Source organism: Mauremys reevesii, linkage group 11, assembly GCF_016161935.1.
Source record: "Mauremys reevesii isolate NIE-2019 linkage group 11, ASM1616193v1, whole genome shotgun sequence".
NCBI classification, from domain to species: domain Eukaryota; kingdom Metazoa; phylum Chordata; order Testudines; family Geoemydidae; genus Mauremys; species Mauremys reevesii.
In genome coordinates this window covers 60,832,314-60,847,726 of record NC_052633.1, presented here as the reverse complement: position 1 = coordinate 60,847,726, position 15,413 = coordinate 60,832,314, and the positions used below count along the sequence as shown (strand labels likewise).

At 40.6% G+C, this 15,413-nt stretch overlaps 1 protein-coding gene across 12 annotated transcripts in view; it reads right to left on the bottom strand.

The window, feature by feature from the left end:
- The window catches only part of NCKAP5 (NCK associated protein 5), a 580,968-nt gene that overhangs the window by 64,202 nt on the left and 501,353 nt on the right, over nucleotides 1-15,413 (bottom strand). For 10 of the 12 annotated variants that reach the window (XM_039495322.1, XM_039495320.1, XM_039495324.1 and 7 more), the window contains 3 exons: nucleotides 14,548-14,739; nucleotides 3,981-7,828; nucleotides 2,766-2,943 (listed from right to left, as the gene is read on the bottom strand). In XM_039495322.1, coding sequence (XP_039351256.1) covers nucleotides 2,766-2,943; nucleotides 3,981-7,828; nucleotides 14,548-14,739 — 4,218 coding nt within the window. The remainder of the gene's footprint in view (nucleotides 1-2,765; nucleotides 2,944-3,980; nucleotides 7,829-14,547; nucleotides 14,740-15,413) is intronic. The other 2 variants (XM_039495326.1, XM_039495328.1) reach the window with 1 other exon arrangement.

Here is a 15,413-nt window from a genome sequence, read left to right as displayed (position 1 = left end):
AATATGAAAGCCAAGTAATGGTGCTCTCTAGTATAAGTTGCACAAAAATCAGGCATAAGTGCTGCATAAAGGATGGCATAATAGGCCCCCGTGCCTTTAATTAGCACTTGGAAAGAGAAAAGATTTAATTCTATGAAGTATAAGAAAAAAGACTTGAAAAAACACTTTCTAGAATGTTAATGTTTAAAAGAGCTTCATGTTACTGTCAGGTTTTAAAAAAGCGGTACACACGATATGAGATTTGAAGTACAAGTGCCAGTTTCAGTGTTGACCCTCATTACTGAATGTACTTTACATTGTTAAGAGAAGAATAATCCTCTTAGTTTAAGGTTTTTTAAAAGATTTATGCTGTTTTCTCAAAAAGCGTTTATTTTTCCTTTTTATAAAAAATACACAATGGTCTATGCTACCACATGCTAGTGTTTTCAATCACAGATATCTCTCTAAACAGAATCCTTTGCAATCTTCTTCAAAGAAAGCAGGCACTAAAGAATAATGAAAAGAGCTAGAAATAAAATGCGTGAACTCTGAATTTAAAGAGTTTCAGTTGTTTCTCTTGTATGAGTTTGGAGGAGAAGCTGAAATTCCTCTTAATTTATAAATCCTATTTAACAGCATATTTCTTTCAAAAATTAGACTTAAGAGCACAAAGTATGTCCTTTCATTTTCTCTATTCTAAATGTCCTCAACATGTTGGCACTAGTTATTTCATTTAGGAATTAAACTCAACAAAATTCATAAGGAATTCACAACTGAAGCAACTTGAATCTTCAAAAACAATATAGTTTATAATACTTTGATTTCCTATTTAACAAAGGGACATATGGTATAAGATAGGTAATGCCTTTTCACCATGACTAATTTGTCCTTAGAAGCTAAATAGGATAATTAGCATTTCTCCATTATTTATGTATATTAAGGACAATCTTTGTACTTCACTGATAAAATGAAGTGTGTTTCTTAAAGATACACTTAAAGTCCTAAATGACTGTTATTGTTACATTTAGAAAGACTTAACAAAATGAGAGACAAAAAGAATAGCAAATTATTGCAGCATTAGAAAATAATAAGAAAGCAAAAAAGAAATTGTAGAAGCAATGGTTCAGAGCTTTTTGTACTTCTGTACAGTGACAATATACCCTAAGCTGTCAGGACCATATTAAATGGGGCATAGTTAAATTGAGTGGCTCTGATAAGGGGCTCCGCTTTGCTATCAAAGTTCTAGATCAGTTGGATTGAATTTCCTGCATATTGCACATTTCCAGACTTTCATTCTCTCTCTTTCCTTTCAGTGACATTACAAGGGCAGCCTTAGATATGCTTATAATTTGTGGTTTTATAATGCAGGGGACATCTACATTTTCAAAGAAGAGATGATACCACAGAAGCCAGGAGCAAAAAGTTTTCCAAAGCATTCATTCTGCCAATGCTTTCTGAGAGAGTTTTAAAAAATGACCTTGTATATCCTTTTAGTAAAGACATTATTTGCATGAAAATACAAATACACATTTGCCTGGACTTGAAAGTATGTCTGTGATACTGTAACCTTAAGCACTCTGTAAACTAAGAGGTTTTCCAATTCCCCTTATGAAGCCTTTTGAAACTTGCTTTACCCTTCAAATATGACCCAGAGAAATATTTAATTACTTCATATTTCAAATTTTCTCATACGAAATGGTAGCATGTGCTGTATTTTAATAACTCATTTTGTCAGAACAAAAATGATATGCTTAAATTAATGCTGTACACTGTACACATTTGGTACAAACATTCAAATTATTTTGCAAAAAGGGAAAATAATATGGTTAACGCAACTATGAAGAGTGAAGAAAGTTTTTATGATACAAAATTAAATGCGGTTAGCGTTAAAATATCTATATACCACCAGTATTTGAAACTTTATAACATCATGGAAGAAGTCCACTTTAAAGGAGAAATCACTCTCAGCTGAGTTCTAAGATTAATTATTAAAAACTTCACAATTAAGGGTATCTTTAGAGTAAGATCTTAGGTCACAATTCTGCAAAGATTTACAAATTCTTAGCTTTATTCATTTGATGCACAGCAAGCACTACTCACAATGTGTAAAGCTAAGCAAATACATGCATGACCTTTGCACAATCAGGGCTCATGAGCTGACAGTGCTTAAAACAATTTTCCTTAGGAATTGTAATGCTTATGCTCTCTGGATAAATTAAAGTGTCAGATCCAGTTAAAACTATAGAGAAGCACAAAATTCACTTCAAGGGGGAAATTTTTCAAAGGTACAAATGGTAGCTAAGGGGCTTAATTCCCATGGAAAGTCAAGTATCCAATTCTCACTTGTGCGTTTGATAGTGACAAACATCCTTAAATCTGGTTCAGTACTTTGCTTTTTTTCCCCATTGTTTTACACTTTTTACTTTTTAATGGTTTCAGTCATATCAGAAGAATGTTTGATGCAAGTGTATAGTTTTCAGGGGAAAGAAAGGAAAACCATCTCCTTATTTCATTGTGCTGCACTGTGATTATGGCGTCATTGTGCAAATATATTTACAGAAATTGAGTTGCCAGTAAAAGCAGTATGATCTTCATGAATAGCCGTACAATCTGACCCATAATCAAACTGTCAGATTTGGCATTAATTCATAGTTCTCTTGTTACAAAATTCTTTCTACTATATATAAACAATTATTGTACTGTTTGCCTGTACTGACAATAAGGAACAAAGCACATCCAGAAATTAATAAAAGGGAAATAATGTTTTTGTGCACTAAAGAACTTACCAGTGTCTCATGCTGCATTTCCATATCAGCTTTTGTTTTGCTGTTTTTCTTGTGGCTTCCTTGAGCGCTGATAGAGTTGCTGGGAAGAGAGGAGCCCTGGGAGCTGCCCTTCGACACACTCCTGTAGGAAACATTATTTGATCCACTTTCTGTCTGCCTAGCTGCTTTCTTATCAACTCTGCAGGTAGAAAGTGATTCCTCTGATAAATTACATTGCCCTTCTTCAAGCACTCTACTTTTCCCATCCCTTTAATGTTTAAAGTAACCTCTCTCTATCTTTCTGTCTCTAGACCTTTGAGTGATAAATGTTTTTAACTAGTCTTGATCAAATCTGTCACTTGCAATTTCAGGTAGTATATCAATTTAGTCTTTCACATACAATGATTTATTTTATATTTAGAATTGCTGTGGGGCAAACTGGGAATCACTGTACAATGATTGTTGAGTGTCTTTGTGGCCTAAGGTTATGGCAGCTGTAAATGTAATTAATTCTGGCTAGTTACCAAATACACATTTGCTGGTTACAGTCACTGAAAATGGGAGAAATAAAAAACATGTACATCATTTTCCTGTTTCAAACCATATGCCTACATTCCTGGTTTCTGGTGTAGTTTGAATTCCTATAATCTTTGATCAAATTTACCATTCTTGGGGGGAGGGATAGCTCAGTGGTTTGAGCATTGGCCTGCTAAACCCAGGGTTGTGAATTCAATCCTTGAGGGGGCCACTTAGGGATCTGGGGCAAAAATTGGCCCTGCCTAGTGAAGGCAGGGAGCTGGACTCAATGACCTTTCAAGGTCCTTTCCAGTTCTAGGAGACTGGTATATCTCCAATTATAAAATAAATAAATTAATTTCAAAGACCATTGGTTTGGTTAACAAACTAACATGAACCAGATTATAATTTTATTGCTAACATTTCCCCCCAGAGATTAAAATCTTGATATGTACAAAACAAATGCTGCTATTGTAACACTGACAGATCCCAATCGTCGGCAGGTGGGATTCAACCTGCAGCCTCTGGAGCTTAGTGCATGAGCTTGGTCTCGGGGCCACTGCATGGGACAAAACACCACACCCAGCAGGTGTTTGGGTTACACTATGCATTCCTGGTCTAGAAGAAACATTCTTGCATTCTGTTTAACACTGAGGATGCACATATAGCTGCAGAGAGAAAAAAAACTGCACATCCCAAATTGTTTCATAAAGTAATTACCTGTTTAAAAGTTCTTTCATAAAACTGTCTTTTGCTGAACATGTGATGGTGGAGGAAGCACTCTTTTGATAACACCTAATCTGGCCAGGGATGTCTTGCGAAGCTTTTGTATTCTTTTTGCCTTTCAAAACATCATCTAAAATGTCACTATTTTCAGTTTTCTTATTAAATTCATTTTCTGCTTCACAGTGTTGGTCAGTTTTGTTTTTATCTTTTTTTTTCTCTGACTTTGCCTGCTTATTTCCAAAACCTGAACCTTTTGCTTCTCTCTTTTCAACCTTTGTTTTAGGAACATCAGTTTTTCTACCATTCAGGGCTGGGAGTTTACTCTTACGAAAACCAAACCAGCTAGCTATAGAGGGCCCGGTCTTTTGTTTCATCTCGGTGGTGCGAGACTTGTTTTGCCCTTGACCCTTCTGCACATTTTCCTGGATACACAACATGACTTTTTCTTCTATTGTAGGTTGCACAACAGATGAACTCAAAGCACTGGTAACCTCTGAGTTTTCTGATATCTTTAAAGAGGTTTCTTGTCTTTGTGACTTGCTTGCTTCACGTTTACGAGGATATTGTATTCCATCCAAGTTTTGAAATGATGGCATTTGTTCTGTTGGAATAGTAGGTGATGACTCCAACTCCAATTCCGCTTGCATGATACTTTTTTTGTTTAGTGGATGCTGTTTAGAATTCTCACTGCTTTTTTCATTGTGGACAAATATATTTGGTGTATCTTTCTGAGAAGGTGATTTGTTTCCCTCACATTTTGAAATGTTGTGAAACGAGTCCACTTTTGGAGATATTCTGAATGGTAGTCTGCTTGGGCTACCAAGCTGACTATTGGAACTACTCATGCTTCCATCAGAACCTTGTCTAGAATAGAATTTTTCTGGGACTTTTGAAGTATCTGAAAGGGTCTCTGATGCCATTGCTAACCCAGGACTGGCCTTGATTTGGAATCCTTCCATGGTAGAGTTCTGCCTTGTTAAAGAATTTCCTCTTTCAGAAGTGTTAGTAATAATCTGAGTCCGTACTTTTCCTAGCCCTTCTGTCACAGGGGTAGCTGGCTTTTCCCCTGTATGAATGCTGAAACTTTGACTACGGGCTTTTGCTCCATTCATTCCCAGAGCCGGTTTTAAGTATGTTTTGTTACTAGAAGAAACAGATCTCTTAACTAATTTGTTTTCTAATCCATCTCCTCTATCTACCATCATGCTGCAGTTTTCAGGTGAGTGAGGTGATGCTGTATCAATAGTAAGTCCCATGGAAAAATTATCTCTTATTTCAGGATCGGCCTTAGTGACTCTTAATTCCGTACCCATTGTTTCCATGTTGATTAGACACATGGATTCATCCTGCTTGTACTTACATGAACTCACATTGCTTTTGGAAGCTGCATTTATACTGTCTTTTTCTTGTTTCCCTGGTACAGTAGAACTCTTCCTGAGGAGTTGGGGAGATTTTACAAGTAGTTTCAGTCCTACAGGGAGACGGGTTTTCAGTCCTTTCTCATGAGGGATTTGGACAGCATTTGTCGTGTCACTGCCATGAAATGATAGTGGCAATGAGGAACGGTTAACATGAGATAGAAGAGGCTCGCTACTATTTGCTGTTTGACATTGTGGAGATGTGGGCAGACTGTTTGGCATCTTTTGTGGCTGAGGCACTCCACTGCCATCGGATAGTCCTTTTCTGCCTGAATATGTGCTTTGTGAGGAAACCGTTTCCAGTGAGACACAAGCTAGAGAGAAAGTCTTAGCTGGGTTAGAAAGCTCCTGATTGCTGCAGAATACTGACTGATTAGAGGGTTTGGGGCAAGCTCTTTTTGTGAAAACTTTGGAAGGCCCTTGAGAGGTTCCAGGGGAGCTGTGGGACTGCTGAAGCATGTTTTGTGTGCTCATTTCTCCATTCTCTTGAAGGTGAACTAATTCAATTTTGGCCATGAAAGGTGTATTTGTTGTTAGCATTTCACGATTAGGTTGGTTATGAAAAGCAATAGGGTTTGCAATTCTTTTTAAGGGTGACAATTTAAGACTATTTTTTGCTGTTTCATTGGGAACAGTTGTGCCTGGCTTTATGGATAAAGGTGGAGAATGTTCATAATTTGGTTTTATCAACAGTGAAGTTGACCGGCCCGGAGGAGGGGGGGGTGATGGGGATCGAGTTTCTACAATTGCTAAATCACAATGAATATCTCTGGTTGGGGGCTCTCCATAGTCACTAGGTTCTATAAGGTGCCGAGGCAGTAATGGCGATTCTGGAACTTCACTCTTTGGATTCTTTGTCCAATCACTTTTGCCTGGAATTTTAGAATTTTGAGGAAGATGGTCAGGGCGCTTTGGAATCTCTATGTCTATTTTCGAATCCAGATTATGAGTTGGACTTTGTGCCTTTTTGAATCTTGACAGTTTCATAGGCAGCAAAACTGGTGATTTTTCTAGGGTTGTTGGGCCAGATGATAAGGCTGCAGTAGACTCCCCACTATCTGTCATCTTAATTTTCTGTGGTGAAAACTTACTTCTGCTGGGTATTTTAGTCAAGTTTTGTTTTTGATTGATACCTGCATGAACAGTGGAGATGGAATTGGCCTTATATGATACATTGTACACTGGCTTCACTAGCTTTTGTCGCAGAGTATTTTGCAACAATGCTCTTCCAAAGTGTAAAGATTCACTGCATGTCATGGGGACAATTGTATTTTCATTCCCTCCATTATTCTGAAGAGTCCTTTTCTCGATTTCATCTTCAGGTGTTTCTAAAACAGTGTAGTTTCTAGCATCAGTTCCTGTCTGCAAATTAGTTATTCCCTGAGGTATAAATTCAATGTATTCTGCATTGGGCTCACTTTGTGGTCGGTTGATGGAAATTTCATTTCTAGTCACAGTGACTACTCCAGTTTGATGTGAACTGAATTCAATAGGCTCGCCATCCTCAGCATCAAATATTACAGTAGTGCATTCTTCAGAAGAAGTCTTTTTTATAAAGTTTTGTTGTTTAATGAAATTACATGTCTTTGGCCCAATATCTGACTGAGTGGATACTTGTTTTTCCTCTCCGTCAGTAGATACAAACTGAGAATTTTCTGTCCCTGCAAACATGTCAGAGCTCTTTGTATGCTTGTCAGTAAAGGGAGTTAATAACAACTCCGATGGACTTTTTTCATCACCGCTTTCTATATGTAATTCATCCATGACTTCATTGTCATCAGTATCTGAAAACTGTAAATTAAGGTCCTTCCAACCAAGATTAGCAGCACTTTGATCTAGCTGTAGTACAGGCAGCTTAACATTTGTGCATGATTTTACCTCTGACTGAAAATCATTGACAAAACTAGTTAGTTTTTCAGGTCTTTCCTTTGAATTAAAATATGAACCTTTTTCTGGTAAATGTTTCCCATTAGGCTCCCAACCAAATAGACTGTCAGAAATACTGTGGGTTAATTTATTACAGTAGAGCCTGCAACCTTTGCTTGGCACTTCATGCAGCAACACTAAAGATGAAGATTCATCATCTGCATCATCATGTGAATCTGAATCATAAGTGAAAGTTTTGTTGTGCTCGATGCAAACGCTCCCTATGTCCATTGGCTTACAATGAGTTTGTTCTTCATGGCTGCCACATTTAATTCCAGGGGAATATATTCCTTCATTGGAGTCCATGCAATCTTTGTAACCCCATTTTGATATTACTGAAGATGGTTCAAATAATATTTTTCGTTTCTGTAACTTCTTCAGCCCTTCCAAAATGTGGTTTTCCTTGATACGAGTTGGAGGCAGATCGCCTGTAGGACTAGAGAGGTTGCTTGGGAGTGAAGAACCAATGCTTATTCTTTTATCCCAGCTCATAGATGACTGTTAAAAAAATAAGAATATGCTGGTAAAAAAAAAGTAATACCTTTTATTTAATTGGTTATAAATTGCATTTGGTATTAAGTCTCATCTTGACAAACTGCTATCTTTGGAATTTATGACAATATTCTTTCTTAACACAGTATTTCATAGTAGTGTGAAATGGGGAGGGTGATTGGTGTGTGTAAGAGAGAGAATGTGGATGAGAGGGGTAAGACAGAAAGAGAGCAGAAGAAATTTGAGTGTGAAAGAGAAAGGGAATGTCTGAATGAGAGAGAGATTGGGAAAGCAGAGGGAGAGAATGAGGATAGTTGGCTTGAATTTAGGGGAAAGAGGAAATGAGGTGAGTGAATAAAAAGTGAGAACAGAGGATAGTGAAGGGGCTGTACTCATGCATGCAAACTTATGGTCAGGTGATCTGCCATTTCACATATGAGGAAAAAAAATAAGGGAAGACTACACAGCATATATAGTAAATACTGCATATTTACATGAACTCCAGACCACTATGACATGCTGGGCCCTGGGAGGAAACCTCACGAACCCTACTTCTACTTCTACATTAAAGTCTGTGAGGTAATGGGGCCCTATAAGTACCTAAGATAGGGGTTTGTTACTATTGTTATTATTAAGTGAAGAAGTGGGGTTGTTTGGGAAGTGGGCTTTGTATCCTGCAGTTAAGAACAGTATTAGCAGCTGCTCTTGCCTAGATGTGACTCAGGCAACCACGCAGCCCAGAAGACAACTAGGAAAGGTTCTGCACTATGGACCATTTATGGGTCTTTTCTTATAACTGATGCTTGGACTTGAGAAAGGAGAAGTCAGTTGTAGGTCTTATGTTTATTGTTTGGCTTTATATGCTAACAACCAAAAATAAGTATAGCAACCCAGAAAGCAGAAGAGATTTTATTTTTATTAACCAGAGAGTTTGGTGTCTATTACTGAAGGAAACCCTGAGCTCCCATACAGTCCCCAATAGTTTTCTACATGGAAATCTCCTCTCTTTCTGCCTATTTCAGCTTACCTTTTTGAAAAGGTAGGAAGCACAATACAACAGAAAATGCTTGAGTATGAACAGCAAACAAAAATGCAAATTGAGCAAAAGCTAGAGATAGGCATAGCTAGAAAAGAAAAGGCAATTTTCTTATAGTGAGATAGAGTGTGACTGTGGTACTTTACTAAATTATAGCAAATGTATCTTTACCTTAAATATTACAGAAATTTCCTACCCTTCTGACTGCATAGACTGTGGTCCCTTCAGGATATGGTCAAAGCTACATTTCTAAAACAACATTGGAAAAATTATTGAAAAATATACCATAGGGAAATATCTTCCTCCGGCAAGTTGATGCACTAGTTGTGACTTCATAAGAGTCTATGGATTCTACTATTCTAAACATAAAGCAGATTCACAGTGAAGGCCAAACCTCAATGTGATTTGTAAAACTTGCTTGGAATAGTTCTTGTTAAAATGTTTTGCGTTGTTTTAAATGACTGTGATGCTTGTGAAAAGTGCTGGAGTGAATGTCCTGAGAAAATAAAACAACCCATTTATCAATGGTAGAGGCAGTGGCAATGTGAGCATCTTTGTGCCTCAAGGCCTCATCGAGAAGGACCACCTCAAAGGACAAGCAGGTAATTCTGGGCCAGGTTCTCTGCTGTACCCAGCTTCTCCGTCTGGCCCCAACCCAGGGCACAGTTTAAAGCAGTGTTGCTCTAAGATCTATCAGTGGGCAATGGTCCCCAAGGAAACATTTGCCAGCTGAGGATAGCCAAAACGCAGAGTGGTCAAGCCATACCTCTTTCCCACCAACTACACATCCTTTCTCACTTCCCTGGGTAGGGGGCTGCAGGGAGGGGAGCATAGGAGCCAGCTATGCTGTTTTACCTTCCCTGGAGGCTCCTCAATGCAAACAAAATCCACAGCTAGGGGCATGCTCCTTTTGTGCTGCTTGAGCTGCACATAAATAGCAGAGCAGGGCCAAGAATCTACCTCGCAGTCTTTGAACTCTAGAATGCTAAGTGTGTTGGTGGTTTTTCTGAGATGATCAACTGTCTACTGGGTACTTTACTCACACCACAAACTTCTTCCATTGAACATACATAAGATGGTAACTTTCAGTCACTATTTACCAGGGTTATATCTAGGGCCCTACCAAATTCACGGTCCATTTTGGTCAATTTCACGGTCAGAGGATTTTAAAAATCATAAATTTAAAGACTTCAGATATTTAAATCTGAATTTTCATGGTGTTGTAATTGTAGGGGTCCTGACCCAAAAAGGAGTTGGGGGAGGGGGTCGCAAGGTTATTGTAGAGGGGGTTGCAGTACTTCTACCCTTACTTCTGTGCTGCTGCTGGCGGCGGTGCTGTAGTCAGAGATGGGTGGCCAGAGAGCGGTGGCTGTTGGCTGGGAGCTGCCACCAGCAGCAGTGCATAAGTTAGGGTGTCATGGTATGGTATTTCAACTCTTACTTCAGAGTTGGGCCCTTGACAGAGGTGAAGCTAAGCTGGTCCGGTCCGGTCCGGTGAATCGGTAAGAAAGTGCCGACCGTACTGGCTGGGCTGCTTACGATGGCGGGGGGCAAAAAGTGCAGCTACCCAGGGCTCTGGTGGCGATTTAAAAGGTCTGGGGCTCCCGGCCGCTGCTGCCGCCACTGCTCCTGGAGCCCCGGGCGCTTTAAATTGCCGTCGGAGCCCCGGGGCTCCCAGCCAATGCCACTGCTACCCCGGGGCCTTGGCAGCGATTTAAAGGGCCTGGGTCTCCCAGCTGCCACTGCCACCACCGTACCTGCGGCTGGAGCCCCGGGCGCTTTAAATTGCTGTCGGAGCCCCAGGGCTCCTAGCCAATGCCACTGCTACCCCGGGGCCTTGGCAGCGATTTAAGGGGCCTGGGGCTCCCAGCTGCCACTGCCACCACTGTACCTGCGGCTGGAGCCCCGGGTCCTTTAAATTGATGCTGAAGCCTCGGGCAGCGGGGGCGCGGCAGCGCTGAAGGGCTGGCTGGAGGATTTTGGCCCCAGCCCTGCCCCTTCCATCTGAGGTGCCATCCCTCTGGGGGCCCAGAGGCCCCCCCAACCTGGCCCAGGACCCAGCCACCCTGCGTATCAGTAAGTCATTTAAGTTACCTTCACTCCTGCCCTTGGTCAGCAGCTGCCACTCTCTGGCCACCCAGCTCTGAAGGCAGCAGCACAGAAGTAAGAGTGGCATGGTACGGTACTTACTTCTGTGCTGATGCTGGCTGGGCGTCTGGCCAACAGCCACAGCTCTCTGGCCGCCCAGCTCTGAAGGCAGCGCAGAAGTAAGAGTGGCAATACTGTGACACCCCCTAAAATAACCTTATGACCACCCCCCCGCTGCAACTCCCTTTTGGGTCAAGACCCCCAATTTGAGAAATGCTGGTCTCCCCCATGAAATCTGTATAGTATAGGGTAAAAGCACACAAAAGACCAGATTTCATGGCGGGAGAGACTAGATTTCATGCTCCGTGATGCGTTTTTCATGGCTGTGAATTTGGTAGGGCCCTAGTTATATCTGAACCTAAGAGCTGAAAGTTTCCACTTCCCAAATCCTTCACCCCTTTACCTCCCTAGTCTAGCCTCTCTCAAAAAGCCTACTTTGAAGTTAGCATGCTTAGAAAAGGAAACTAAATGAAACATTCTGACAAGAAACCTGGAGAAAATCCAAAATTGCCAAGAAATTGCTGTTCAGAGAAGAAGCCTACCATTCAATATGCTCGGTTAATGCAGACACAGGGAGAATAGAAAACGATAAAAAACAATATGAGCTCAACTTGCTTTACCCTTTTGCACTGGTGATGGTGATGCTCCCAGTGTTGTGTGCTAATTCATCATGCATTAGCACTTTGCATTGAGGTAACTCAACAATTAGGGTCAAGGGGCTAAGCTTCCCTATATGATTCAAGCTGAAATCTCTCCAACTCTTCTATTTAAGCCCATTAGATCACATGAGACCACCTTTCTGATCTATTTTTTTCCTATGCATTGTGGAAGCAAACACTTTCAGTTCATATGTTTCCTGCCTCCTAAACCATAACAATATTTTTTTTAAAGCTGCTAAATATACCAAATTCTACCCTTGATTAAATCCAGGAACCCAAATGAAGCCAGTGTGGCACAGCTTGGCCTCATGTGTAAATGCACAGACTTTTTTTTGCATGTTGTACTCTGTAGGCCAGGGGTGGGCAAACTACGGGAGCAGCTCGATGCAGGGTCAGGACAGGCAGGCAGGGAGCCTGCCCTGGCACCAGTGCGTGCCGCTCCAGGTAAGCAGCGCCGGGCCGGAGCCCACACCCCTCCTTCATCCTGCACCCCAAATCCCTGCCCTGAACCCCTTGCCTGCACCCCAATACCCTGCTGCACCCCAACTCCCTGCCCTGAGCCCCCTCATAGACCTTACACTCCTCCTCTGCCCCAACCCCTTGCCCTGAGCCCCTTTCTGCAAACCGCACCCCCTCTCACACCCCAACCCCCTGCCCCGGCGTTGCATGAAATTTCCCCACCCAGATGTGACACTCGGCCCTTGTGCCAGATAGCTTAAGGAATAAAGAAGGCCTGAAGTTTGTTCGGACAGCTCCTCTCACATTCTCACATTTCCCCCCACCAAACTCTAACAAGTTTGATAATCATGTAAAGGGATGAAGGGGGAGAAGATTTAAAGGGGGAGAAGAAGAAGAAAGGCAAATAGTTCAGAAATTTCTGACTGCTCCATTCCGCTGGGTAGGAAAGATAGAAAATGAAGACCAGCTTGGCTTAACCAAAAAAATAAAAAGGAGTCATATAAAAAATGGAAACTATGACAAATTACAAAGGATGAATATAGGCAAACAACACAGGGGCAAGATTAGAAAGGTAAAGGCACAAAATGAGCTCAAATTAGCTACAGGAATAAAGGGAAATAAGAAGACTTTTTATCAATACATTAGAAGCAAGAGGAAGACCAAGGACAGGGTAGGCCACTGCTCAGTGAGGAGGGAGAAACAGTAACAGGAAACTTGGAAATGGCAGAGATGCTCAATGACTTCTTTGTTTTGGTCTTCACAGAGAAGTCTGAAGGAATGCCTAACATAGTGAATGCTAATGGGAAGGGGGTAGGTTTGGAAGATAAAATAAAAAAAGAACAAGTTAAAAATCACTTAGAAAAATTAGATGCCTGCAAGTCACCAGGGCCTGATGAAATGCATCCTAGAATACTCAAGGAGCTAATAGAGGAGGTATCTGAGCCTCTAGCTATTACCTTTGGAAAATCATGGGAGACAGGAGAGATTCCAGAAGACTGGAAAAGGGCAAATATAGTGCCCATCTATAAAAAAGGAAATAATAACAAACCAGGAAACTACAGACCAGTTAGTTTAACTTCTGTGCCAGGGAAGATAATGGAGCATGTAATTAAGGAAATCATCTGCAAACACTTGGAAGGTGGTAAGGTGATAGGGAATAGCCAACATGGGTTTGTAAAGAACAAATTGTGTCAAACCAATCTGATAGCTATTTTGATAGGATAATGAGTCTTGTGGATATGGGAGAAGCGGTGGATGTAGTATACCTAGACTTTAGTAAGGCATTTGATACGGTCTCGCATGATATTCTCATCAATAAACTAGGCAAATACAACTGAGATGTGGCTACTATAAGGTGGGTGCATAACTGGCTGGATAACCATACTCAGAGAGTAGTTATTAATGGTTCCCAATCCTGCTGGAAAGGTATAACAAGTGAGATTCCACAAGGGTCTGTTTTGGAACCGACTCTGTTCAATATCTTCATCAACAACTCAGATATTGGCATAGAAAGTACGCTTATTAAGTTTGCAAATGATACCAAACTAGGAGGAATTGCAACTGTTTTGGAGGATAGGGTCATTATTCAAAATGATCTGGAGAAATGGTCTGAGGTAAACAGGATGAAGTCTAATAAAGACAAATGCAAAGTGCTCCACTTCGGAAGGAACAATCAGTTTCACACATACAGAATGGGAAGAGACTGTCTAGGAAGGAGTACGGCAGAAAAGGATCTAGGGGTTATAGTGGATGAGAAGGTAAATATGCAAAAAAAGCAAATGTGATTCTGGGATGCATTAACAGGTGTGTTGTGAGCAAGACACAAAAAGTCATTCCTCTGATCTCCTCTGCGCTGGTTAGGTCTCAACTGGAATATTGTGTCCAGTTCTGGGCACCGCATTTCAAGAAAGATGTGGAGAAATTGGAGAGGGTCCAGAGAAGAGCAACAAGAATGATTAAAGGTCTAGAGAACATGACCTATGAAAGAAGACTGAAAAAATTAGGTTTGTTTAGTTTGGAAAAGAGAAGACTGAGGGGATACATGATAGCAGTTTTCAGGTATCTAAAAGGGTGTCATAAGGAGGAGGGAGAAAACTTGTTCATCTTAGCCTCTAAGGATAGAACAAGAAGCAATGGGCAGTAAGGGAGGTTTAGGTTGGACATTAGGAAAAAGTTCCTAACTGTCAGGATGGTTAAACACTGGAATAAACTGCCTAGGGAGGTTGTGGAATCTCCATCTCTGGAGATATTTAAGAGTAGGTTAGATAAATGTCTATCCGGGATGGTCTAGACAGTATTTGGTCCTGCCATGAGGGCAGGGGACTGGACTCGATGACCTCTCGAGGTCCCTTCCAGCCCTAGAATCTATGAATCTTGTTTCAGATGAATTGAGTTAATAAATGAAACAAATCGATTTGCTTTACCCTTTTACTGCACATCTTTCCATCATTCCAAGTGTAGGAGGAGCCACTGGAATATTCACTGCAAGCACTTGATAGAGAGAGTTCACTGCTACTACAACTGCTCCGGGGATATAGGCGACTGGGCCCTGTCATATTTAATTGACTCTGGCATTTCAAGGCAGGTATACTGGATTTCACATTTTGCTGGCATTCCTAAAACACAAGAAGAAATGCAACAATCTTATGGGTAAAAACAGATCATTTTCTTTTCTACCTGATTGATTTAGTTAATAGGGCAAAATGCAAGTGTGCCATTTATACTTGCATAATATTCCATTAGGATCTGCTAAAAATTAATGAACAGATGTAAAATAAAAAGAAACAATGTAACGTTTAGCTTTATTAGAACAGAAAAAAAATATCAATCCCTCCAATTATTTTTATTTATTTACTGTGGCTTCAGTATTCTGCTGGTCTTTCTGCAAGGGTATTTTGAGTCTGTTTGAATTCTGATGTAGATATTAGCAGCATGCTCCAGTAAGATATCACAAACTAAGTTATAAGAGTACAAGTACATCTTGACAACAGCATTATAGCCCCACAATGTAACAGATGAGGCTCTACCAACTGGACAAGGTAAATTAATTTAGTGTCCCAAACAGAATGTCCACCGAGAATGGAATCTCTCCATTACAGTCTAATTCTGGTTTCCTATCTAGTCCAAAGCTTTGTCTAAGAAACTCTCTGATGTAGGACAATCCATCTTTGTGTCACTCTCAGACAGCTGAAGCCTCTTGCTTATGCAATTTATTGACACTTTATGGCTGCCTTTAGTACTTGGGTAGTTATCGCCCCTCTCCAAATGCAATTTCAGCTGACTGTGACTA